This window comes from Centrocercus urophasianus, unplaced genomic scaffold (assembly GCF_019232065.1).
Source record: "Centrocercus urophasianus isolate 14NV4802_14NV808 unplaced genomic scaffold, USGS_Curo_1.0 seq_11, whole genome shotgun sequence".
In the NCBI taxonomy this organism is placed as follows: Eukaryota; Metazoa; Chordata; class Aves; order Galliformes; family Phasianidae; genus Centrocercus; species Centrocercus urophasianus.
The window spans coordinates 43,133,586-43,160,063 of NW_024884253.1; the positions used below are offsets into that span (position 1 = coordinate 43,133,586).

The window sequence follows — 26,478 nt, forward strand, 5'->3', positions numbered from 1 at the left end:
AGCCATCATTCCTGCCTCTTCCAAAGCCAAGCTGTTGCTCACTGGCAATCAGAGGTGTGCAGACACAGTGCAATCAAATGCGGCACAGCCCCCTGAAATGTCCTCTGGTGCAGGTCCCCCAAAAGGCTGAAATTATTGGAGCTACTCTTGCCTCAGGCTGATCTATCTCGGTGATGGGTCATTGGAGATCACCACTTTAATTTTAAATGTAGTTTAAATTTAAATGAAAATTACAATATGACACTTTTCAGAAGTCTGAGAGGAAAATATTTTAATAGAGCTCCGTATTGTGTATGTGGGTTATATAAAAAAAGTCTTTGTTGTACATGCCTTCAGGCTAGCAATGCATCAGATAAGTATTTTTAACTGTTATGTTAAAACCAGTTTATCAGCCATGTAACCTGCTGTGATGCTTTCAGAACTAAATGAATCTGGCTTTGGAACCTGATGTTTGAAATCAAGCCATAAATTGTTACACTTCATAAAAAATACAGATGTACTTGTCCGGTATCTAGAAATTCATTTATAGTCTAGAGACAAGGGTAGGGATGCTTAGTAATAGGAAATGTAACTGACTCAGCAAAGGAAAGCTGCCCATAGCCATGGATACATGCAACTGATCTGCTGTCTGAAATGTTAGTCTGGGGAACAGGAAGCTCAGGGGGAGACCTTGTTGCTCTCTACAGTTACCTGAAAGGAGGTTGTAGGAAGATAGGGGTTCGCCTCTTTTTCCAGGTAACAGCAATTGAATGAGAGGTAATGGCCTGAAGTTGCACCAAGGGAGGTTCAGGTTGGGTATTAAGAGAAATTTCTTCTCACAAATAGCAGTGAGGCAGTGGCACAGGCTGCCCAGGGAGGTGGTACGGTCACCATCACTGGAGGTGTTCACAAACTGTGTGGAGGTGGCATGGAGGGACATGGGTTAGTGGGCACAGTGGGTGTGGACTGATGGTTGGACTAGGTAATTTTAAAGGTCTTTTCCAACCTTAATGAATCTATGATCATATGATTCTATTTCTAGTTTATTGAGAATGTTTTCAGTGAAATTAGGTGTTCATAAATGTATCTGATTGAGGAAAGAATGTCTAAGCTCTTTGCTCAGTAGCTAATTGCAGGGAGTTCCATAGATGGCTAAGAAGTAGCTCTGCTTATATCTACAATGTCAGATACGGACTTCAGACACCTGGATTCTCCTCTAAGCTGTGTAACTTCATGTGTGCCTGTTGAGCAACATGTCCTGCTCTCTGCCTCAGTTTCCCCATTGGCAAAATAGGCCTGTAAAGGATGGTAATTATACCACATGCTTTCTGCTAAAGGCTTTGTACTCTGCGCATAAATAGCTGTGTTTTTAAGTAAGGTCTTAGTATGGAACTTATCTCATAGGATGTTCATGCCCTTTCTTTATATTTTATTTCCAATTGAATGGAAGAAGCCAGGGACTTCCCAGTTTTGTTCGAGCCAAGAACTGCACCATTCAGCTCTGTTCTGTGCAGTTGGCAGCCTTAAGAATGCAAGCTCTGTTTCAAAACACTGTGCATCTGTCAAGCCTGCCCAGGCATTGCCTCAGCATAAAACCAGTGCCAGGTTGTCTGACCTGGGGAAAGTGCCCCTCCGGTTCCTTTGTACAGATGAGAGCAGACTGAGAATCTTGCCTTCTCATTGTATTCCAAGCCCAGCTTTGGTGCCACAGCTCTAAATAGAATGGTGATCAGCTTGGACACTCTGGAGAAGCAGGAGGGAGATCTAAGTGACGTTAATGGATTCCACTCATGAAGGCAAACCCCTGCCTTTTCTAAGATTGCAGAGCTGCATCACCTGGTCTGCATTACTCAGCTCCTCCTGAGGTCCTGGCAATCCTTGAGATAATCTCTGCTTTCCCAGCTCTTAGGATGTAGCTCCCACTAACAGCCAGTTTCTTGATAGCTGTATGGGAGCGACTGATAAAATGGAGACTGCATTGGTACAGAGTATGTATACTCATCTTTAAATAGAGATGCAATTAAAAAACCTGATGGAGAAGAAACAGCCTCCTTTCCTTACTAAAGAGACAAAGAAAAAAAACTATCATCACTTATATATATATATGCATACATATACGTTTGTATATATAATTATTGTTTCCTTTACTCTGCCTTCTCACAATTTCCTGCCTTCTTAAATATGTCAGCACAAATAGGTGCAACCAATTGCTGATTCTCTCTCAGCTGTCAAGTGTCAGACAGCTCCAGCCCAGCACATCTATGTTAGCATGGCACTGAGGCTGCACTAATCAGCCTGCCTGAGAGTATGGTACTGTCAGTCACCATCTGTTCACACGTAGTTCTTTTGGCCTTTTCATGTAGAAATTCCTCCTACTTTGTCAAATTCCTTCCAGAAAGCAAAGTTTCCACAGAACCTCTTGATACTGCTCATTTCCCAAGATTTCCAAATTTGACTCATCCCATATAATTTGCATTCAAGAAAAAACGTTCTGACAAATATGGGTAGGAGCTGAGCATTTTTTTTTCCAGGCATCTCATAGAGCACTCGGTGATAAATCATAGAATCATAGAATGGCCTGGGTTGAAAAGGACCTCAAAGACAATTTAGTTTTAATGCCCCTGCTCTGTGCAGGGTTGCCAACCACCCGACCAGGCTGCCCAGAGTCACATCCAGTCTGGCCTTGAATGCCTCCAGGGATGGGGCATCCACAGCCTCCTTGGGCAACCTGTTCCACTGTGTCACCACCCTCTGTGTGAAAAAAACAAATGTATGTGAGCAGGATATTAAATGCTGAAGGTCTAATTTTCCCAAACAGTTACTTGAGTGTAAAACTGAATGTAGGCAGACTGTTATGTGCCTACTGAATTATCTCTATTTTGATGAAGGCAGACACACGCATAGACAGATCTTTTGGGAATGAGTTATCATTCATCTGAGAAACACTATGTTAGAGAGCTGAGTTCTGCAACTAAAAACTTCCCTTCCTACAAACTTGCACACATACATGTATTAATGAACTTGTGTTTTTTTATAAATGCTCAATTATGTACATGAACATTTAGTCAAATGCTGCTCACTGATGGTAGAGGGAGCTACTCAGCTTAAGTCCTATATTTGACCCAAATAATCTTAAGTCTGTGCTAGGAGATATGCTCTCTAATGAAAAAGAGTTCTCATCTATTGGCTCGGGATGTGCTGTCAGAATCATAGAATCATAAAATCATTAAGATTGGAAAACATCTTTAAGAACATCCAGTTCAGTTGTCATCCCATCATCACCCTGCTCAACTAGCCCATGTCCTTAAGAATTTAATTAATTCCATTCTCATCTTGAACTGTAGCAGGAAAGGATCACAGTAATGCTGCATGTACAATGGTATTGTATGCTATGTAGGCATAGTGAGTGCAACTGCACCTGATTCTTATCATGGCTCAGATTTAGGGGAGAGGTCCTTTGGTGGGGGACTTGGAGGAGGGGAATTAGACAGTAGTATCCACATCTCTGCTTTCAGGAGTGTTATGGAGTTTCTACTTATAATGCACCCCAAGCAACTGACACCAGCTGTCACCTTTTCTGCTATTGTTTTTAAAAAAGGGAGAGACAAAGTAAAGGGACAGAATAAAAGCCTCTAATGAAAAGGGGAGATGTTAATTGCGGCTGGAGGTGTCAGTGCACGATAAGGAATTGCTGCTGTATTATTGTATCTCTGATGGAAGTACCCTAAGACTGTAGCTCAGCAAAAGCTTATTTCCAAGGGACGATGGCATTTCCAGAAATCATCATGAAACTGCAAGCACAGAACTGAGGTTGGACGTAAATGTTGTGTCTCAGCCATGCTGCCAGCAGGTGCTCTTGCGTTTCTTCCTGATTCTTTGTGGCTGCCTCCAGATAAGTCTCCATGATGGCTGCAGAGTCCTGCACCACCTGTGCACACAGAGGCTTCTAATGAAGGTGTTGCTACAAGGTAACAGTAGAGGCTGCTTTGCTAAAGCCATACCTTTCAGAGTAAACCATGGGAAAGGAAGGGGAAAAATTCAGGACGTTCTGAAATATTCTTTTTAGCATTTTCAGTTTTTCTTTCTTTTTTTTTTTTTTTTTTTCTTCCCTATTTTCTCTTCTCCTGCAAGCTCTAAGGCATTTCTTTAATTTATTGCAATTTACCAAAGGAAAACAAGCTCTCCCGCTGACATCTTTATGGCTGAAATCTGTTCTCTGTTCTGTCTTGGTTGCAAAACTGGGCACACACTGAATGGGAGAAGTGAGAGAAGCTGGGAACTCGTTATGTAAAATCTACAGTAACCAAGCTTTTCTAGTGCTATTATGCCCTGACCCCTTATTTTGGAGCAGTAACAAAACCACTGAGACTGCACAATTAGAGGGTTTCCCAGGCTCTTTTTTTCCCCCTTCTTTTCTTTTTTTCTTTTCTTTTTTCTTCTTTCTGGCCTCATCACAAAATCCAAGGAAACCAGTGATATGCCCAAACTTCTGACATGGTCAAGGACTTCCAGTATCTGTCATACACGAAGGAAAAGTAGGGACATATCTCTATTTTATTTATTGTCTATTTAGAATAGTCTCCTGTCTACAAATTCCTTGTTCTCTATCACTCAAGAAATCTCTCACACATTTTCTAATGGGATTTCCTAACTGCTTAATATTTGGGCTACACTGTGATCCCTATTGCCTTAGTTTCAGTATGTTTTCAGTGTAAGTTCTTCATTTTTTCCAACTAATAACACTCACATGTAACTCAAGTGATTATTCTCCACTCTAAGACCTGGTATTTTTCCATTTCAGTGTCCTCACTTGAATAAGAGATAAAAGAGCTTTCTTGGCTGTGGGCTACATGCATTTTCTAACTCTTCATGATGTTGGAAACTGAGTCATCTACAATTTCACAGTGACACTATCAGTATTTTGAGACAATGCAGTCAGGATCAGGATGAGATGAAACTTTTAAGGATAAATTACAATTTTCAGAAACTGGACAGCAAAAATTGCATGGTGAGACTGTGTGGAAGTTCCTTTTGTGCCTTTTGTACCAAATTTGCTCAGTGTAAGCCATGTTCCAAGAGCCTGTTCTGCAAACTCTAGCCTGCAGAACTGAGGAATGGGATGTGTGGCTGTCTGTCCCCTTTTCACCCATAGAAAGTACAGCACAGGAGTCTCACCAGCACCAGTGCTGATGAAGCGTGTAGCTGAAAAGAATCCCTTTCACTGGCATGTTGGTTCTGCTGTGATGCTGGAAGAACAATCTGCTCGGGTCAGTTAAGCATGGTGAAACAGAAAATCTGATGGATATTGGAGATGTTAAGCTTAAACAAAAAGGGACACGTGAAACCATAAATGGGAAATTTCCTCTGAATGCATTCTTAGAAAAATGTATCTATTTTTAACAGAAGTTTTTGATGTGTATCCTTGAACAGGTAGGATTAGCCGTATCTGCCTCCTTTTTAACACTGATTTAATACGATAGATGCCTTCACCAAAACAACTGTCTCCTCAAAACTCACCCAAGTCCACTGTGAACAGTTTGTAGCAGGGCTATAAAGGCTACTCAAAGTATGGATGCGGGAAAAGAGGAGACTGATGATTCTAGAGAAGTAAGCCTTGCGGACCTGTGTTACACTAGTTGCTCTGTATTAATGTCTGCAAACAAGTCAACAAAATATTTATTATCCCCAAAGTCTACTGGAAAAAAAAATGTATTTTGATATTTTTTTAACTATTCTCATAGGTCACTGCTTTTTTTCCCTCAGTTGGCTTTGCAAAAGAGCAGCTTGTCCTTCTCTAAGTGCTCACATAAGGCAGTGGCGAAGGTTACACTGGAAAATGTTGCTTAGAAAGAAACATGAATTTCTTTAAAAAAAATACAAGCTCCCTTGTACTTGATTTAATCCAGCTTTTGTAGACTGCATCCACCACTCTCCTCCCACCAGGAAACATGCAATTACTGTAGAAGAGGTATGGATCTCAAAGGACTGTTTCTTATGGCTGCATGAGCTTCCAGAGCACACACACTTCAATTCAAAAGCTGAAGGCAGAATATTGTTAAGTGATCGCTTTTCATATGTTGCCATCCATCCATCCATCCATCCATCCATCCAGAGTCTCTAAACTGATATCAATAAAGCTTAAAGGAGCAGCAAGAAGTATTAGGCTTGGTAATCAAACCTAACACAAGAATCTTCAAAAGCTGTACATCTTCCATCATGAAAGAGATTGAATAACTCCTGTTGCCATTCCTGAGTTTTAAAACCTTTCTATTAGTCTAATAAAAATGCAGCACCTTATCACAAGTTATTAGGATTCACCTCCTTTTTTTTTTTTTTTCAAGCTGTAAACATATAAAACTGTCAGAAATGAAACCAATATTCTACAAAGGATTTCAAGAAAACATGCTGTCAGATTTTCTTCAGAAGCTTATGGACAAAACTTGAACTTCTAAATATTCATGGTCAGACCCTGCTTCTCACTTTGTTCAGTGAATGAAGAGCCTTTGCATGGAGGAAAGATCAACATCTTCACTTGGCCCAAAGGGTAACTTTTAGAAGATATTTGAAGTGTTGAGAGGGAAGGAAAAGAATATATGAAATACTTAGTATTAAGAAGACAGTTACTATCGTAATCTACAAAGACAGCCTGAATGATCTGAAGCAAAATTGTCTTTTTTGGGGTATGCTGCATAAACCCATTCATGGCATGTAATTCCAGTGTATATAAATCCTGTGAATATCAGAATCATAGAACCATAGAACCATAGAATCATAGAATCATAGAACCATAAAATCATAGAATGGCCTAGGTTGAAAAGGACCATAATGATCAGTAAGTTTCAACACCCCCTGCTATGTGCAGGGTCGCCAACCAGCAGACCAGGCTCCCCAGAGCCACATCCAGCCTGGCCTTGAATGCCTCCAGGGAGGGGGCATCCACAGCCTCCTTGGGCAACCTGTTCCAGTGTGTCACCACCCTCTGTGAGAAAAACTTCCCCCTGATATCTAACCTAAACCTCCCCTGTCATAGTTTAATATTGTCTGATCACTATCTACCCACATAAGTCCCCCTCCTACTTATACACTCTTCAATACTGGAGTATGAAGCTGTATGTATGTGTAGTACATATGTGTAGTACATATGTATAAGTACTGGGATATGAAGCTATATGTATATTTTATATATATTATCATTACATTACATATGGCAGATAGCTTGGACGAAGGTCAAACTCCTAGCATTGGAGCACGACAACTATCTAATGCCACTGAGACACAGCCTCACCTCCCGAAAAAGCCAACACAGGACAGACTTCAGTTTTAAAATTACACAATGGTTGACAGTGGTTGCTGCACTGAACACTTTTTATGTGTTTCCAGAGGCTTTACCACAATACTAAGTGACATTTGTTTAAAACATTACTGCTGAACATTAGCCATGGAGCATTAAATGGGTGAACACATGGGTAACAGATCTCTGAATGTACTTAGTGGACTGGTAATGGTAGCTGTTGGCTGGGATCTGAAAGATTGCTGTAGGGCCTTGTGTGCTTCTGGGGGTTCCTCAGGAAGTAAATCTGAAGGTAAATATAGACAAATTGCCAATGTAATTTGAACATGCCTTAATTAGTAGGCTGAGAAAAGGATGACCAAGCAGAGTGGAGTAGATTGTTCTGTGGTGTGTTCCTTGTCACAAGATGTTCTCTAATACCGGAAAGTGCAAAATTTCGTTTCTGAGATTGAAACAAGCCTTATCTGCAGAATGGAGACTATGTCCTGAGAAGGACTGAGGGGCCTTGAGAAGGGGTGAGGAAGAATGCTTCCTCAGAGCAGTGCTGTGGTAAGACTAGCTAGAACAATTCCTAGGTGTGCTGCAAGGCACTCTTCAGGATATGCCTGCTGGAGTTCAGTATTAAAAAAGTACTTTTAAAAGCATGTTGGAAAAGTGGTGAAGGCAAAAACAAGAGCTGAAAGGAATTTCTTTAGGGTGAGAGACTTTGAAAGCTCGGCCTATTTAGCTTATCAAAAGGATGATGAAGAGATGAGTTACTTGCATTATGTAAGTATTCTCATGGGAACAAAGTAGAAGTGCAAGAGGCTTTTTAATCTGGGGGAGAACAGCATAACAAGCTTCATACAGACTCATTTTAGAAGGACAATTTTTGGTGATGAAAATGATTAGTCTGGTGAATAGACTACCAAAGAATGGGTGGATTTTCTGTCCTATGAGTTTTCAAATTAAGCAAAGATGCTTTTTGTAAAGCATATTTAACCAAACATAAATTATTGAAACAATGAAATGTGTAATGACATGAAAAATCTGTGAGTTAACTGGAAAATCTTATGTTGTAATCTGGTTTTATACTCCATGATTCTTTGAGCATCGTGAATACAGCCTTTCGGTTGCAGCATCATTAGGTAATAACTAATACAAGAATCATAACAAAATGTACCTTCAGATAAGCCATCCTCTGCTGCTGGCAAGCAAACTTCTCTCCTGGAAACCAAGTTCATGCTTGAAAGCACTTCTTGCAGCACAAACATTGGAATTAGGTGTCATAAAAAGTCTTTATGATACAGATCTTTATGATATACAATCTTTTTGATATAGGTGTTCTGGTTAGGTGTAACTTTTTTTAAAAAAGTAGTAATCTTCATTTTTAACTCTAGGTGGAAAAAAAAGCTGAATACACAAAGCAGTTCACCACTGTCGTGAGTCAACTGATGATAGGATCAAAAATGACAGAAGATAACAGGTGCACAAAGAGGCAGATCAGTCGTGTGGGCTCCATTTCTGAAGGGAACCAAAGGCCTTCATTTTTTTGGTGCTGAGGGAAGAAGCTGAGCATTTGGAAGTGAGGAGCTGCTAAAGAGAGCAGCTGTGATCACTTAGGAAAGCACAGCTGCCTGTTAAAGAACATACACCACTGGGTTATACAGTGTCGAATACTCCTTTTTCTGTGTTGATAAAAATCTGTGAGAGCTCAATCAAATGTCAGTGGCTTACCTATCAAAGTTAGACACTTTGATAGGTCTCTTTAGTTCCCACTTTAGTTCTCTTTGTTGGGATGCTTCCCCCACTGCTGACTTCATACAGTGCCTGGGGCTCCTTCCTGATCTTCCCCTTCAGTCGGTCCCTGCCTGGTTCTGCATCTGCCATCGATGCAGCTTTTTGCAACGATTTGTGATAGGAGAGGAGAAAAAGGGTTTTTATTTTCACACATTCTTGGCAAGGAGCTTGTCCATGCCATGTTGAAGTTAAACTATTTCTACAGACAAAAAGCCTCCAGGTTGTTCCTATGCTACCTGGATCACAGTTTTGCTTTTCCAGACGTAGTTGCTGTCTATTGAGCTGGGAGGGAGAGCAAAGAAAAAGCAGTCAGTCCAAATTGTCTCGTGAGGAAGGCAATGGAGCAGGACTAAGGAAACTCAGCAGTCATCCAAGTGCATGAATTCTTGTAAAACCATTATGAGCAGCCTGAATGGATCCCTTGAGTGAATGGCCATTTTGTCCCTTGCAGTTCTCCTTCTCCAGCATAGGACTCAATGTGCAGCCTGTGGACAGACAGATTCCACAATAAATAGAGAGGGAGAGTAAAACTAAACCCTCTGGAGCCAGGCCAGAAGCAATGTCAAATCTCTTGACTTATTTCCCAAGGAATTCTTGGTCTAAATGTCAGGAGAACACAGCCCCACAGTCAAATCTGGACCAGGCCGATACCAGGGCGTGACAAAATGAATGACCTAAGTAATAAGATTACACTGAAGGAAAACTGAAACTTCAGAAATGTGTAAAGATCATATTTCAGTAAGTGGTGTTTTATATAAGATCCTTTTAGTAGGCAAAGATTAGCCCAAACTTATAAGCTGGTGAATTGTGGGTGGTTCATTAGTGGCAACAGAATGAAACTCTCAGCCAGGCAGTACAGAAAGTCAGAGCATTTCTGCAAGCGCCAATCATTTCTGAAAGGCTTGCAGCCTGCTTTCAAGGTCTCTTGTTGACAGCAGCCAAGGAAGGTCAAAGGAATTCGGTCTCCCAGGAGTCCGTGCCACCACAAAAACAGAAGCCAAATCCCTCCATCACTTTGGGTACTTATGAAAATTCTTCTGGGGGTTCTCCTAAGACTGGCTGTGGTTACCTTTCACTGTGGTTACCTGCTGCCCACTGTCATTGCAGGTTTGGTATAAAACTGAGTAGACTCTGGTCTCTCACTGTAGCCAAAGGAGTCTTGGGTTGCACAACCCATTTGAACACTCAGAGAAGGTGGGGAAAGAGAACATGGCCAGTAAATCTCATTAATTTTGAAAACTGAAAGCCTGAAGAGGTGTTGACAGAAAAGAGGGCAAGCTGAAAAGCTTAATAGTGGCAGCTTAGAGACAGCAGCCCTCATCCTCTGGGTACAAGTGGAAAAAGACTATGGTCACTGAGAAAACACACAGTGGTTCTAAATTATGTCATCTGGTTTTGTTTCAGTATTTGTTTTCTCTGTCTCAGCCCTAGCTGACCAGACCACAAGGCAGATCTGACAGCATTGCTCCACGGCTCTCCATGCAACTCACTGTAGAGTGGTGGGACTCTTCCCACTGCAGTTCAACAAGGTGACAGAATCCAGTCCTGGGAGATTTTCTGCCTCTCTCCCTTGCATTATGTTAGCTGGAATTAGCTGTTAGTACATTCCTATCCAACTTTGGCAGAGTGCCCTCTCCTCCATAACAGATTAAACTGAAACCCCAGACCCAGCACGCTTCAGCTGCCTGGGAAGTCCTTGTGCAGAAGGTGGATGTGCCTTACGTGTTGCAGCATCTTCTTGCCATGGCTTACTATCCTAGGGAGATCTTTAATTCATGATGCCCTAAAAACAACTGTAGGAAGTTGGCTGTGCTGTTCAGTGAAGGAGAAGCAGAGGCATGGTGAGATTGTGCTGCATATTCACCCCCTCAGACAGGCATGGAGCATTAACACCACTTCTACATTTTTCACATATGTTCTTTTATAAGGTATTTCCTTAACTGTGTCAACAGCAGCAGGAGGAGCATCTCATCCTTGAGTAGAGGTCCAAAATGAGTTAAGTCAGGTTTTATAACAGAGAATTTATGTGGTCCCAAATCCCAAGAATGACCAATTCACCCCCAAACTGGTTTTGCTTTCCTCTATGCTTCAATGCCACCTCAAACGATGGCTTTATTGCCTCCTGTACTCTCAGTGGAGAAGTCTGACTGTTGAATCAGGGCTGGCACAGCACAATTTGCTCCAGGTTTGTGCCCAAAGCATTGCCTTTTGTCTGTTTCTGTGGCTGCAGCCTGATGACCAGAAGCTCTGTTGCAATGAGAATGGCAACAGTGACAGAAGGTGTTCGTGTTCCCACTTCACCACGTGGCACTGATCTGCTCCGCAGACCACAAAGAGCAGATATGTGCTATCTGCAAGGAAAGGAAAAGCAATTATTTGTTTTACTAAGAGAGTGTTGTTTGTGAACAACCGAATGGGAGCTGAATCTGCAAGGTGCCAATAAACACGTGTGTTGCCAGGGCAAACTGTGAAAGCAGCCTCTGTCCTGATTTGAGACAGTCAGCTCCAAAACTAGGGAGAAAATGGAGATCTCTTTGTGCACCTTTTGAAGTAACAGAGAAAATGATGTATTGGGCAGAAGCAGCTGTGGTGCAAAAGGCTGAAATAATCACGGAATCGCAGAATGGCTTGAGCTGGAGGAAACCTCAAAGCCAGCCCAGATGCCAGCACCTGCCACGGGCAGAGTTGCCACCTATCAGATCAGGCTGCCTTTATCAAATGCAGGTGAGAAAAGACCTCCCATTCAAACAAGGGAATCCACAGGTGTGTGAAACAGAGCACTGAAGGTGGCTTCTTGTACAGTAATGTCTGGGAGAGGGGGAAAAGTAGGGATGGAAAAGAGAACACACAGAGGAACTTCCCGACTGATGTCCTTATACTGTAGGTAGCTCCTCCCACAGCCCTTCTGTCAAAACTTAGTCTGTGAGTATATGAATTGTAAGTGGGCTTTTGTGCCTGTCGGTCATCGTTACAATTTGGAATTTCTGGAATCACAGTAATGGGCTGTGAAGTACAAAGGCTGAGAGACTGAATGCAGCCAGTGAAGGAGTGGGGTTGTGTGCTGGTGATTCCCTCTCTTCCTGACTGAGATCAAGACATAAGCAAATGAAGCAAAGATTGAAAACAAGAATGCCAAGCATCCAGCCAGCTGTTTTTCTTCTGTCTTAACGTTGGGATATCTTTTGGTATCCATATGACTATGTTTTAAAGAAGGGAAGAGCAGGCAAACATGAGAGGAACATCTGCAACTGTACTTTACGATCACTTTGTTACGAACCATGAACTCCAATTAGTACGCAATTAACACACAGGCATTACTCCTTTATTGCCTTGCATGCAAATTTGTTTACAGCATCCTGAATTGATAGTACTATACATTACACTTCCTCTTTACTGGTGTGAAGTACTACCTACAAAATCCCAACAGAAGCTACAGAAGATTTTCCATGATTTTCCATGGTTTCTGTGCCCTAAGTGGTTCTTCATCTCTTATACTCTTTTCTAAGGCTCAGAAGGATCACCAGCACAGCGTGCACAGAACAGGCTGCCTGATCGCCACAATACATTTTGGCTGTTTCTACTGCCACATGGGTTTGTGGTAGGTTCTCTGTGCATGTTTCAGACTGGTTTAACATTTGAACAACATATCCTTTAAAATATTTTCCATATAGCATTTTCCACATAAGTTATGCACTGATTGTTTTACTGCATCCAAAGGTCAAAACCACCTGGAAAAAAAAAAATAAAGAAAAAAAAAAGAATTTTGTAGATATTTTGTTCCATATTCATGACTGCCTTCTACAAGTGTCAGTTTCTACACACTCTCTAACAGAATAATCCTGCCTGGAACTTTGGTTGCTTTGTTTCAGTCTTACTGCCTAAAGGGCTGTTTTTTCATCAGATTTTTGTGCTGCAGATTCGTTGGGTTTCTCTCAAGATGAGAAGTGCACCTGGGTCCTGGCAACTTCCACTATCATTTGCAAGCTGGGGGATGTAACAATGGTGCATAAAGGGCTGCCAAAAGGGCTTGGGAGTACTGATGCATGGTAAGCTGGACATGGGCCAGCAGTGTGCCCTTGCAGCCCAGACTATCCCAACCCAACACTATCCTGGGCTGCCTCAAAAGAAGCATGGCCAACAGGGTGAGGAAGGTGATCCTGCCCCTCTGCTCTATGCTGATGAGACTGCATCCAGATGTGGGGTTCAAGAGAGACACAGACATATTGGAGTGCACCCAGAGGAGAGCCACAAAAATGATGCAAGGGATGGAACACCTCTTCTACAAGAACAGACTGAAAGCACTGGGGCTGTTCAGCCTGGAGGAGAGAAGGCTCCGGGGAGACCTGAGAGCAGGCTTTCAGTATCTAAAGGGTGGCAATAAGAAGGAAGAGGACAGGACTTTTAGCAGAGTCTGCTGTGGTAGGACGATGGGAAATGGTTTCAAACTAGGGAGATTTAGATTGGATATAAAGAAGAACTTTTTCACAATGAGCATGGTGAGGCACTGGAACAGGTTGCCCAGAGGTGGTGAAAGTCCTGTCCTTGGAGACACTCAAGGTCAGGCTGGATGGGGCTCTGAGCAGCCTGACTGAGCTACAGATGTGCTTGTTCATTGCAGGGTAATTGGATGAGATGACCTTTAAGGGTCCCTTCCAACTCAAATGATTCCATAGGAAAAATACTAAATCCATAGAACCCAATGGGGCAGCATCACAGCATAGTTTCATCAGTTCTTTACAGTGGCCTCCATTAATTTCCCACAGTAGGCAAAACTTTGCTGAACGTTGCAAAGGGGAGCAAGCTGAACACCACGTTATGCAACATATAGTGTTGCTGGTGAGGTTACCTGGTGAGGTACCAGTAGGTACAAGAGACGGACGAAGTTCTCTGCCTGCAGAGTGCCTTACAGTCTATTTCTGTGAGCCCAGCGTGCAGCTGGAAGAAGCAGAGCGCTCTTTGAGCTTTTCCCCATGCCGCGCAGCCCCCACCTCGGGATCTCGGCGGGTTCCCTTCGGCCCCGGCTCCCTCATTTCGCCAGCGGCCACGAACCCCCGGCACCAATCTGCATATTCACATGATCGCAAATGACCCGCGGCTCCGGCGGCAGCGTCTCAAGCGCCCTCCGCCCTCCCGCAGCAGCAGGTAGGGGCCCGCCGCTCGGCAGCCGCTCGCTCGGGAGCCGCGCCCCCCACTCCCCCCCGCGCCCCGCGCCCACCCCGCGCCCACCCGGGGAGCTCCGCTGCTCCGCGCCCGCGCTGCCGCGGCTCCGCGCTGCCGGACAGGCATGAGCGACCGGGCGGCCGCCCCGCGCCGCGGGTGAGTGCGCTCCGCGTAGGGAGGGAGAGAAAGAGTGAGGGGTGGCCCAGCTCGGGGGAGAAGGTGACCCCCGGGGAGCGGGGGGTTCGGGGTGCGGTGGCTTGCAGGGCTCACTCGGCAACACGAAGGCGATATATTTCTGTCACCCGTGGGTGCGCTAAGTGGGGACGGAGGGCTGCAGAGCGTCTCCGTTCCGCGCCCGAAAAGTTTGATTCTCCGCTTGCGGTCTTAGAGTGGAGAGAGGTGCGTGTGCGGAGCTCCGGTCCCGCAGAAAGCGGCGGCTCTGGGCTTCCCTACCCCCTCCTCCCACCTGCCGCGGGTACCCTTGTCAGCCGCTCGCTCACATCATAACGGAAAATGAGACGGTGTGCCAAAGGGTGCCCAGCGTCCGTCTGGGGTGCCGGTGCGTATAGCTGCTGCGCTCGCACGGCTGCCGTGCCGTGCCGGGCTGTGCCTCTGCCCTCAGTGGCATCAGCCGGGAGGAGCGAATGCTAAAAGTGCCTTTGGGATTTGTTAGGAAGCCTTTGTTATTGTTTATATTGTTGCGGCTTCAGAGCCGTAACAGTCTCTGCAGCCCTGGACAGTGCGTGAGCCCAGAATAAGGCTGCCCCATACCCCAGACTCTTTAGACCGTGACGGCAACTTGAGCTGCGGCACCCACCCCGTGTCCCATCAAAGTCCGTGTGCTGTGTGATTCTAGACCAGAGAGCTCCAAGTGTGGCCATTGGAAATGAATGTGTGACTGTAACCTGAAAGCGCTGCTCTGTTTTTCTGTTATATTTTTTGTTTGTGGAAGGCAACCGCGAGCAGCAGCTACTCCAAAAATTGCTTTGCAACTTTGATGGCAAATCTTAGAAGTCTCTTATCAGCTTCAGACCTGGCAGTCATTTCTCTTTCTCATCTCAGGCCTTGGAGTTAATTGTGTGCATGATGGGACAGTGGGCAGTGGAGACAATATTGATTTCTAAGATGCTGAGAGCCTTTGGATTTAAGTGAGAACCTGGACTCCAAGGGAAGAAAAAAAAAAAAAAATGATATTAAGCTCATATTAATCTTTTCTATGTGAGTGGTTGGGAGGGAGCTAAATTTTCTTTCATTTTTGCTGTGGGGAATAAAGTTGTGCAGCTCGAAATAAAACTTCTGCTGTGACAACTGGATGTTTCATTGGGTGTTAATATCATAGAGAAGCAGACTGCTTCAGAAAAAAAAAAAAAAAAAAAAAAAACAGCATTAAAATAGGTGTTTAGGTCATTAACTATCAACGTATGACTGGCAGTAGAGTTCTACCATTTGGGATGTTTTGTTGCTTTTTTTTCCATGCAGTATGCTATTTAGGATAAGTATAAACTTCATTCATGTTGATGAACAAACTTTTGTGCTTGAGTTACATACAAAAATCCATGTAGCATTTTTGCATTTTGAGGGCTGTAAATGACATTGGCTAAATGGATGGCATCTGATCTCAGTTGGTGCAGCAGAATGAGGTCTGATCTCCATGATGGATGCCTGGCTGGGCACATCTGCAGTTCTCTGTGTACAGAAAGTGATGATCAGGCACACTGGGACAAAGTCATGAGTCCCCATATCCCATCTTCCCATGTTCCAAATACATCTGGTGCCCTCCTTGTGTCCTCAGCAGTAGTAAAATTTGTGGAAGTTACAGGATCATAGAATCATTTAAGTTGGAAAAGACTGCTAAGATCATGTAGTCCAAACATCAAGTCTGGGCTTTATTTTGTACCTCGCCAAAGTAGGTGTAAGCTAGAGCTTGGGAAAACCAATGTTGCATCCCAATGAAGATAGGTGTGAAGAGATGAGTGCTGCTTCCAGTAATGCTCATCCAGTGAGCACCAGGTTTATTTTCACGGGTTCAGATTATGACTGATCCCTACACGATCTGTTCACCTGGGACATGTTCTGGGACACTGAGCTCTTCTCAGTACAGATATTGCTCCTGTGACCTACTCACATCACTGAACTGAATTGTTGGTGAGGATCTAGCAAGGAGGGTAAGGACAGCTGTGGTTTCATTACCACAAGAGGAGGTGAATTTGGAGCCATTTTGAACAAACAGTTGGATCTTGATAGCTGGTCATTAATTGCCTGTTAATATAAGATCTTACAAAAACTATTTCAGTTTGTCTTAACACAAAATCAGATTTGGGGATTGACTCTTCTCACTTTTGAAATACTGGTTTTTATTCTCTTTGAGTGAAACAAGCCCTGCTCAAAGTTGAGTCTGCCAGATCACTTCACAACTGTTTTACAACAACCACTTGCAGGATGTAATGTAATTCTTGTTTTCATCTGAGAGTCCAAAGAACTGAGATAGAGTGCAAATGGCCTATCCAAAATACACAAAGAATTGGTGTAAGAAATGAGACAGAGAAACAAATTATTTGCTAGAGTCACAGAGTTAAATTGCTATTCTCTAACTCTCCCCAACTATTAAGAAATTCATGGTCCATTCCTCTTGCTGTAACTTGAAATGACTAGACATGCATTTTATGCTTCTTTCTGATGTAAGTGGTATTAAATATGCATTGTGGCTTGGTTACCTTAGATAACTGAACATAAATTCATCCATCTTCCATTTGAAATTCTGTTCCCAAAGCAGCTGTATTCTTTCTTTTGTTTTCTGTTCTGGTTTTGTTGTTGTTGTTTTGTTTTGTTGGTTTGTTTGTTTGTTTTTGGAGGGGCTTGAGGTTTTATTTGCTTTTGTTTTTAAAGAAGAATCTTGTTAGCATTCCTTAGAAACTAATTAAAATGCTTCCCTTTTGGCTCATTCTCCTAATTTATTAATACCACAAATAACTTTTCTTTGGTGACCCACTTTCATAGGTATTTGAGCATCTAGCAAGATTGTAACTCATCACGAAGGGTGTGCAGACTAATAAATAGCATTTCCAGACAGTGGAAAATCCAAGACACTTCTTTCTTTGCCACACACACTTGTACACACCAAATGTGCAGAAAATGTTGTTCTGTTCTACTACTTGTTCTGCACACTTAGCCTAACAGAAAAGATTTTATTGACTGCATGGTTGATGTAGAAGTCAGAATTTAGGACTGCATCCATTCTCCTGGCTGGATTCAATCTTATCCAGAAAGGAGAAACTGCACTTTGTATAAATACAAATTGAAATATTTGTTTGTGTGAGTGTTCAGAAAAATAAACTTCCTCTTATAGATCCCGAGGCAACCTTCCATCACTATTCTATTGTAAAAATGAATTAGGTTTTGGCTACAGTATGGGCTTATGCTTGTTTGACTATGACTTGGGCTTGATTAGCTTGGAGAAGAGAAGGCTTTGGGGAGACCTCCTTGCAGTTTTCAGTATGTGAAGGGAGCTTACAAGCAGGAGGGGAACCAACTTTTTTTTCCTGATAGTAATAGGAAACAGGGTAACTGCTTTAAACTAAATTTAGACAATTTAGGTTAGATATCAGGAAAAAATCATTACTTAGAGGGTAGTGAGACGCTGGCACAGCAGCCCAGAGAAGCTGTGGTGCCCCATCCCTGGAGGCACTCAAGCTTGGATGGGGCCCTGGGCAGCTGAGCTGCTGGGTGGCAGCCCTGCCCATGGCACAGGGTGGGACTGGGTGGGTTTCAAGGTCTCTTCCAACCCAAGACATTCTGTGGTTCTGTAATATTGCTTTTTACTGAACTATTGCACCTACCTTGTGAAAAGTTCACATTTGATCAGTGAAAGAGGATATCCACCAATTTAATGGGCATGATGGTTAACAGGCCATTGAAAGTGGTAGGGCTCCTAGTTAGGCAGAGGTCACCTAGGGTAGAAGAATGCATTTATTTTCATGCTTACATAAGAAAAAATAAAGGGTCTGTTTTGCATGAACCAAAGGTACAGGAACAGTCTTATCACAGGGGATGACTGATTGCTCCACATCCTGGATACTGTTGAACTCCAGCAATGTTTTAAGGACAGCGCATGTGTTCAGTGTTGCTCCCTTCTAAGGGTACTCTGCTTTGAGCCTCCCCTCCAAGCTTTCCAAATATCAACCCTCTTACAGGAGAGAATTAGGCTTATTTGGTGATTTCTGATGAAGATTTGTTTTCCTTTTCAGTAAGTGTGGACGACTGTGCAAGTGTGAGAGCATCATGGTAGCATTCAAAGGAGTCTGGACTCAGCCCTTCTGGAAAGCTGTTTCAGCAGAATTTTTGGCCATGTTGATTTTTGTCCTCCTCAGCCTCGGCTCTACAATCAACTGGGGTGGATCAGAGAAGCCACTGCCCGTAGACATGGTCCTTATCTCTCTCTGTTTTGGACTCAGCATTGCAACCATGGTGCAGTGCTTTGGACACATCAGTGGTGGCCACATCAACCCTGCGGTGACCGTGGCCATGGTCTGCACGAGAAAGATCAGCCTCGCCAAGTCGGTCTTCTACATTCTTGCCCAGTGCCTGGGAGCCATCGTGGGAGCTGGCATCCTCTACCTCATTACACCACCGAGTGTGGTGGGAGGCCTGGGAGTCACTGCGGTAATCACTTCTGCTCCAGCGCGTGCTGTAGAGTAACTCAGAGCCTAAGAACATAGAAGCAGCATCACACAGAATAAAGAGAGCTCGAGTAGAGATTTTAGGAGCTTGCTGGTTTATTTACAACATCCAGAAAGGGTTTAAAGCTCTCCCCAGGATGGCTTTATGCAACACTATATCTAAGCTATTCTTTTTATAGAAGTACACTTTTCTAGAACTTCCCTAAATCTGATGACAGCAGGTAATGTTAATTTACATGCAGAATTTAAATAATATATGCATGAAATGCCATTTTCTTATGGACTGGGGAGGGGAAATTAATTCTCTGCCGTTATGATGAGGATTGAAAAAACATCAATTTAAAATGACATACTTTTGAAATAGATTGTGACTGAGATTTCAGCTTTGTTCTAAACTAATAAGAAATGCCATCAGTTAGCCCTGTTGCAGGACTTATTAAAAATGCACTTGAGCTGTGCACTGCTTAAATTTTAATTGAAATTTAAATTAATTAAGTCAGGGCTAATTAATGAATTTATAATTGAATAGTAAATTACAGCACTCCCAAGGAAAAAAAAAAAAAAAAAGAAAAAAAAAACAGTGAAGGGGAAGTGCAGCCTTTGCAAATCCCTGTGTAAAAATAAAGGATACTTCTGCAGTCTAACTTTGAAGTTCCCATTGGGTGTTACTGGCAAGCCGTCTGTTGTCAGTCCAGCAGTAATTTTCCATGGCTTTCAAATTAAAAAAAAAAGAAAGGGAAGGGGAGGAGAGAGTTGGGAATGTGTGCCTCTAAGAGTTCATTGTTGTCTTTCACTACGTATCACTTTGAAATACCATTCACTGAAGTGTAATTAATATAGGTGGTGTCTTTCTGATTTACAAAATCACCTTTGCTTCATCTCCTATGTTCCCTTCCTCCAGGTACATGGGGATCTTTCCGCTGGCCATGGACTCCTGGTGGAGCTGATAATTACATTCCAGCTGGTTTTTACTATTTTTGCCAGCTGTGATTCAAAACGAAGTGATGTCACTGGTTCAGTAGCTTTAGCAATTGGATTTTCTGTTGCGATTGGACATTTATTTGCTGTAAGTTAATGCCTTCTTTTTGAAAAATAGAGCTTTTATCCCTTTATGTTTACTTCAGAAGCAAACGGAAACTTCTGCAGACTTTATAGCTGCTATAACTGTATAGCTGCTGTATCATAGAATCATAAAAGCCTAGAATCACCAAGATTGAAAAATACCTCCAAGATCATCCAATCCAACTGGCCACCAACCACCAGTATTTCTCACTAAACCATGTTCCTTAGTACAGTGTCTAAAAGCTTCTTGTACACCTCCATAAACAGTGACTCCACCACCTCCCTGGGCAGCCCATTCCAATGCATCACCACTCTTTTGGAGAAGAAATGTTTCCTAATATCCAACTTGAACTTCCCCTGAGGCACCTTGAGGCCATTCTCTATTGTCCTATCACTGTTACCTAGGAGAAGAGCTCAACTGCAACTGTACTACAACTTCCTTTCAGGCTGTTGTAGAAAGTAACAAGGTCTCCCCTGAGCCTCCTCTTCTCCAGACTGAACAATTCCAGTTCCCTCTGCTGCTCCCCATAAGATCTGTGCTCCAGACTCCTCACAGCTTTGTTGCCTTTCTCCAAACACATTCCAGAACCTCAGTGTCTTTCTTGCAGTGAGGGGCCCAAAACATGTTATTCATATTTTGTATGGATCCATGTCAAAAACAGTTTGAACACACTTGTGTAGGGTGCTAAATCTGAGATTTTCTGCCTGTTCATGTGATAGCTTTGTTAATTTTGTAATTAGACTCTGGAAAGTAATAATACCCATTGTTAGGATTAGACACTATGCATTACCAGATTTTCCCATAATAAAAGGACTGAAAGACACTGAATCACTAACCATGAGGTTCTAATAACATGCAACATTTTGTCCTATTTTAGATCAATTACACTGGTGCCAGTATGAACCCTGCTCGCTCATTTGGACCTGCTGTCATCATGGGAAAATGGGAAAACCAATGGGTAACTCTGTTTTCATGCTTCCTTCCTCCTAGCAGCAAATGTCCATCACGTTTTTTCATAAAGCACTCAATTTTTTACACATCCCATCAAGACCATCACTGGGAAGACAGGTGCTGACCTGCCACTCACTGTAGTACAATCCTGGTTCACATCTAGGACTGCAGTGCGGTAGGCAGCATGCTAGGATAGCATCTAGCTACTTGGGGGCCATTTTGTGGAGGGAGTAATTGGGGTAGAAGAACATTGTACCAAAAAAGCAAAACAAACAAACAAACAACAACAACAAAACAGTCCAGTAGGATGGGAAGGATTGAACTGTAAGACAGAAAAAGTCCTCCAAGGCAGATTGTAAACCCTCAGGTCAAGCTGGTGACAAGTTATGAAAGTAATTCTGTTGGCTTCACATTTCACCTGGTTCTATGGCAAATTGGAGCAGACACAATATGAGAGCAGGGACTCCTCTGTGTTCCAGAGGGAGAACCTGCCATAGCAAATGCCCACAGCGAAAGATGAAGGGGTTGCAACTTGGTCTTTATGAGCTGGACCAGATGTTATCTGCTTTGATTAGAAAGCAGATTGGCTTAACCAGGAGTGTTTGTGCAGGAATCAATTTAATAAACACACTGTGAGTGTTGCACTTTCTGCAGCATCCCACTACTAAACTTATGAACATTTTATAGGGAGAGATGGATCACAGCTCAGCCTCACCTAATTAAACACAGGGAAAGCACTTCCAGGGATGCTTTTAGTACTAACTGTGGGAGCTGAGTATTGCAGAACATATAAGGATTTTCTTGATTTTTAAAGTATGGAGCCCACATTGCTCCCACTGAAGCTAATAACAGAAATAGCATTGTTTTCAGTCCCTGAGGCTCCAATTCTGCAAACACGATACCATGTGTAATTTTGTTCCCAAGAGTTATCCTATTGAGGCAGATTTACCCTGTTATCAGTGATTGGCTTGTTCCTATGAAAAATCTGCTGTAGTTTTTCACAAGATTAATTATCCATACTCTGAGGGAGCCTGTAATTTGCGACTAAAGCTGTAAACAGTAAACAAATTTACTATGTAGAAAGTTTTAGGAGAAGCTTAGCTTTCTCTGCTGGTCATTTGGGAATCAGGCCTTTTTTTCCTCCTTCAAAACAGTAACATTAGCATGAGAGGCCTTTGCACCTACTAATATTACAGAACTGCTGCATGTCATACTAAAATAGATAGGTACGCTCCAAAGTTGCGCGTGTCAGTCGTATTTGTTTATCAGATCAGATAATAAGATAGCTGCCTGCCTGTTGAAGTCTTCTGGATCAAGAGTCAAATTTGGCCTCTTTGGAAATGTGAGTCTGAAATATTGAAGTAGAACTGCTTGTACGTATACAGTAGGATAGGCATTGCTTCCTTACAATCTTATAATCATTTTGGAGTAAAAATGCAGAAAGATCAGTTTTCTACACTGGTATTTATTTTGTGTGGCATCTTGCAAACAGAACAAATATGTTATCTACAGCTGGCAAATAAACAATGAAAATTTAGAGAAGGCTTCTTGGAAAGAGGTTTGAAGTTGACAAACCCATTTTCCTTTGAGGATATGGGGCTGCTTCTCAACCACCTTACTCTTGGTAATCTAGAAAAAGACTGTGCCAGAGCAACTGTGTGTTGTACATAACTACAGAGTAGTATTTCACAAGTCATACCCAACCCCACAAAGATCTATGGCCTTTTTTTCTCAAGAAATGTTACATCTATGATTAATCCAACTAAAGATGATGAAGAACTTGAACTTCAGTTTTGTTGAGTATAGTTAATAAGTTGCAGAACCCAACAAGCTATTCAACCTGTCCACTCCAGGAGGTTGCTAACCAGATATGTAGAATGAGATCTTTCTCAGACATCAAGGAAACAGCATCCCTACCTCACTGATACATCACCATAGTTCCCTCTTCTCCTCTGCTTCATATGGTACATGCTCTGGTGATTCTCTAGGTGCTGGCATGAGAGGAATTTTTAGGGAAGATCTGCACCCACACGATGTGAGGTGGTTTAGGTGATTACATTCAAGGTGAATAGAGAGTATTTCTGAAGTGGACAAAAGGCATGTGAGAGATGGGCGACTGAGAGAAAGCACAGAGGTAAGAAAAAATGCATGGAACGAATGCCATTAACTGCCTAAGAGACTGCCTTTTGACCAGTTTCATGCCTCAGTTTAGAGAATTCACTTCACCACTGAACTCTACATCACCTTCTGTGAAACCTTGGGTAGTTAGACTTCTCTGCCTTGTAAACTGATACAATGTCAGATTTTATCCCAGTTCATGAAATCCAATGAACTGTGTGACCAAGCATTTCTGGAAAACAAAGTTGGTTTAAATGATTGGGCCAGGACATTTTTCATTTTCAGAAAGTTTTCTGAATGAAGTCTGCAGTGACATGCTTTTCTCTGAGATTGTGGCTTCTTTATTTGCTCTGGAATCTAATGCTAATGTTTTTTTCCACCTCTCTTTGTAGGTTTACTGGGTGGGACCAATAATAGGAGCAGTCCTTGCTGGTGCTCTATACGAGTATGTCTATTGCCCAGATGTGGAGCTCAAGCGCCGTTTTAAAGATGTCTTCAGTAAAGCTGCCCAGCCGTCCAAAGGGAAATACATAGAAGTGGATGACACCAGGAGCCATGTAGAGACCGACGACCTGATCTTGAAGCCTGGCGTTGTCCATGTGATTGATATTGACAGGAGTGAGGACAAGAAGGGAAGAGATCCATCAAGTGAGGTGCTGTCTTCTGTATGACTAGCAAGGAGCACTGAAAGCAGAGAGCAGCCTGCCAACGAGTCCACAGATATCCTTCCACCTATTAAAGAAACAGATCTCCTCTAAACTGAGCATCTACCATTTCTTAAAAGGTATGGTGAAGGCAGCTGTGTGGTAGTAGCATCAGCAAACCATACATCTGCTCAGCTGGAATATTAGAACTTCATTATAATTATGATTCCCCATGAATTATTTCAAATTAGGAGTTGTTCCTACTATTTTCCTTCCTTTCTTTCTGGAACAACCCCAAAGTCAAAAAGAGATGAAAGCATTCTTCTTTAATAAATCAGTCAATAATAAGATGAAGATAGAGATGTTTAACATTCCGATTGACAGATAAGACGTATCAGGAAATGCCTATAGACATGAAGACCTACTTATCAGATTGTTCTTCTGACACTTAATTGACTGTTGTCAGCTTTGATTAGAACATCTTATCCATTAAGAGTTCTCTGTGAGGTTCAGGGACAGCACCAACCGTATTTAAGAGTTTTATCCAAAGTCAAGCAAAGGAGTACTGTTTCCACTCACGTATGTCACTACTACCTTGCAAACTACCTCTGAAATAAATTATTTTTTAATAGGCTGAAGAAAAAATTCGATGAACCCATCAAATTTAACTCATATGATTTTCTGTATAAATGTATTACCTTCACCTCTTCCCAGGAGTAAATATGCTGAAATTGAATGTTGAAGTCTACCGTAATAAGACTACAAAGTGTTTAACTGTACTTCATGCTCATGGGGTTTGAACTATTGACCATTTCTTGTTAGCAGACTCTCAAGGTCATGCAAAGAATATGAAGGCTTTCCTGTTACATAATAACTCATGTAAGACCTATAAGAAGAAAGAAAGGCATGTCTGTTTTCAGTGCACTTGTTGAAATACAGATTTCTGTGCAAATTTATGTAAACTGAAAGTTTAAATTACTTACCTACTTTCTTACAGGATGGTCAGAGATTTGGGGTTTTTAATTTATTAGTAATATAGAGAGTTTTTAAATTTTAACTGTATTGAAACACTGATTGAGAAGTATTTTTCATAACAGAGGATAAAAACATGACTGCTTCTGCCTTTCTGTTGTAACTAATGCCTAACTAGTTGAACAGGATCCTCTCTTGTTCCACAGCTCATCTAGTCTTAATTATATCTCCAATAAAGGCCGCTTTATTTGTTGTTAGGAAAAGATGCAAACACTTGAAGGGTTTTTGAGGGAAGGGGACATGAAATCAGTAATCAGGCTTTCCCCCATAGAAGTATTGTAATAGACATAATCATCTCACCAGAACATTTCTATAAAGCTGTTACTTACTGCTTTTGCTTCTGATCAGTGGCTTTGGGTTTTACAACATGCAGCTGCCAGTCAGGAGCATTATATTATTACTGTAATTGTGTCGTTTTTATTTTGAAATTGAAAAGCTATTCCTGCCTACTTAAGAATAAGAGGGAAAAAAAGCATTTGTCCTGGCTGTGGGCTGTAATAGACTTGTATCCTCTTTGTTGTGCTCTACATGCAATCTTTATTGCAGGGAATTAGATGCTTCTAGTGAGATAATAAACCACTGCTAAACTGAAATCTGTGCACTGTGATCCAAGGACAGTTCTGCTATTCCAACTCACAGCACTGTATAGCTCCAGCATGTCCTGCTGTACTCATTCTCCTATTATCATACTTTTCTTGCCTTAAAAACCCTGCTAGAGAGTGGCACAAGCTAACTGCATCGAGCACTAGAGTTGTGATTCTTCCACCATTTGCATTTGGGCTCTGCTCCTGCCTCTGCTGTGCAGGCACAGCACATGGCACACATGGGCTTCCTGGGGTGACCCAGTGACAGCCCTGCTCCTGGCCAGACGTACTTCTGCCATGTACTTGCAGAATATGGTAAAACAGCTGATGGTTATCCCTAGCTTACATCCTTAGGACAGCATCATGGTTCAAGGGCAGGAACATGGCTAGGGACCTGCTGGTATTTGACCTGCTGTATCAAATCAGAGATAAGAGCCAAGCAAGAGCCGAGGATCACAGATAAGAGTTAAGCCACAGCAGGAACTGAGTCTCCAGGGGATGGGCAACATAGATGTAGCGTTTGGATTCCTGTCTGCCTTTTTCAAATGGGTAAGTATCATCCTATATAGATTCAATCACAAAGAGTAAAAATAGTGGGCTTTTTTTTTGTTTGTTTGTCTGTTCTGTGTGTTTTTCGTTTGTTTTTTTTCTCTAGACATTTGTCCTGGCTTTTTTTTTTCTTCAAACACTGTGTTTATTAAAGGGACATTTTGATTAAACCTTTTTCATGGCTTAAGCAGGTAAAATGAAGAGCGTTATATTCATAGCACTAGCAGATTGTTAAAATTTTTGCATTCTTGTATTTAAAAGTACTCCTTAGAAACTCACAATATGCAGATTTTGCATGGTGCTGTATTATTTCAATAAGAAGCTGTGATTTGCTTTATGCTTAAGGGTCCTTTACACAAATTGCGTAATATTTGTTTTCTTCACATCATCTGATTCTGTTGCAGAGGTGAGCATAGCATGAGCATGGTACTGGCCAACTCAATTAGGAAATTTTTTTCCTTGAAACACAGTTTACTAATGAATTGTGGCAAACACTCAGAACCAAACCTACTCACAAGAACTCCTTACTCAACAAGAGTATTGGAGATAAGATGCTGAGGATCCTGAAAAGATAGAGAGAAAGAAGAGAAGCTAAAGTAAAGAGACCATTAGCTGATAAAGGATGCTGTCATGCATTGGCCAATTTAGGAAA

General features: G+C 42.2%; 1 protein-coding gene across 1 annotated transcript; it reads left to right on the forward strand.

The window, feature by feature from the left end:
* Window positions 1–14,123: 14,123 nt before the first annotated feature.
* On the forward strand, window positions 14,124–25,286 carry AQP4 (aquaporin 4). Its single transcript, XM_042839653.1, has 5 exons — window positions 14,124–14,191; window positions 18,454–18,868; window positions 19,787–19,951; window positions 20,826–20,906; window positions 23,410–25,286. Exons 1-5 carry the CDS (start codon window positions 14,124–14,126, stop codon window positions 23,686–23,688), a joined length of 1,008 nt encoding a protein of 335 aa, XP_042695587.1. The 3' UTR covers window positions 23,689–25,286.
* Window positions 25,287–26,478: the final 1,192 nt, after the last annotated feature.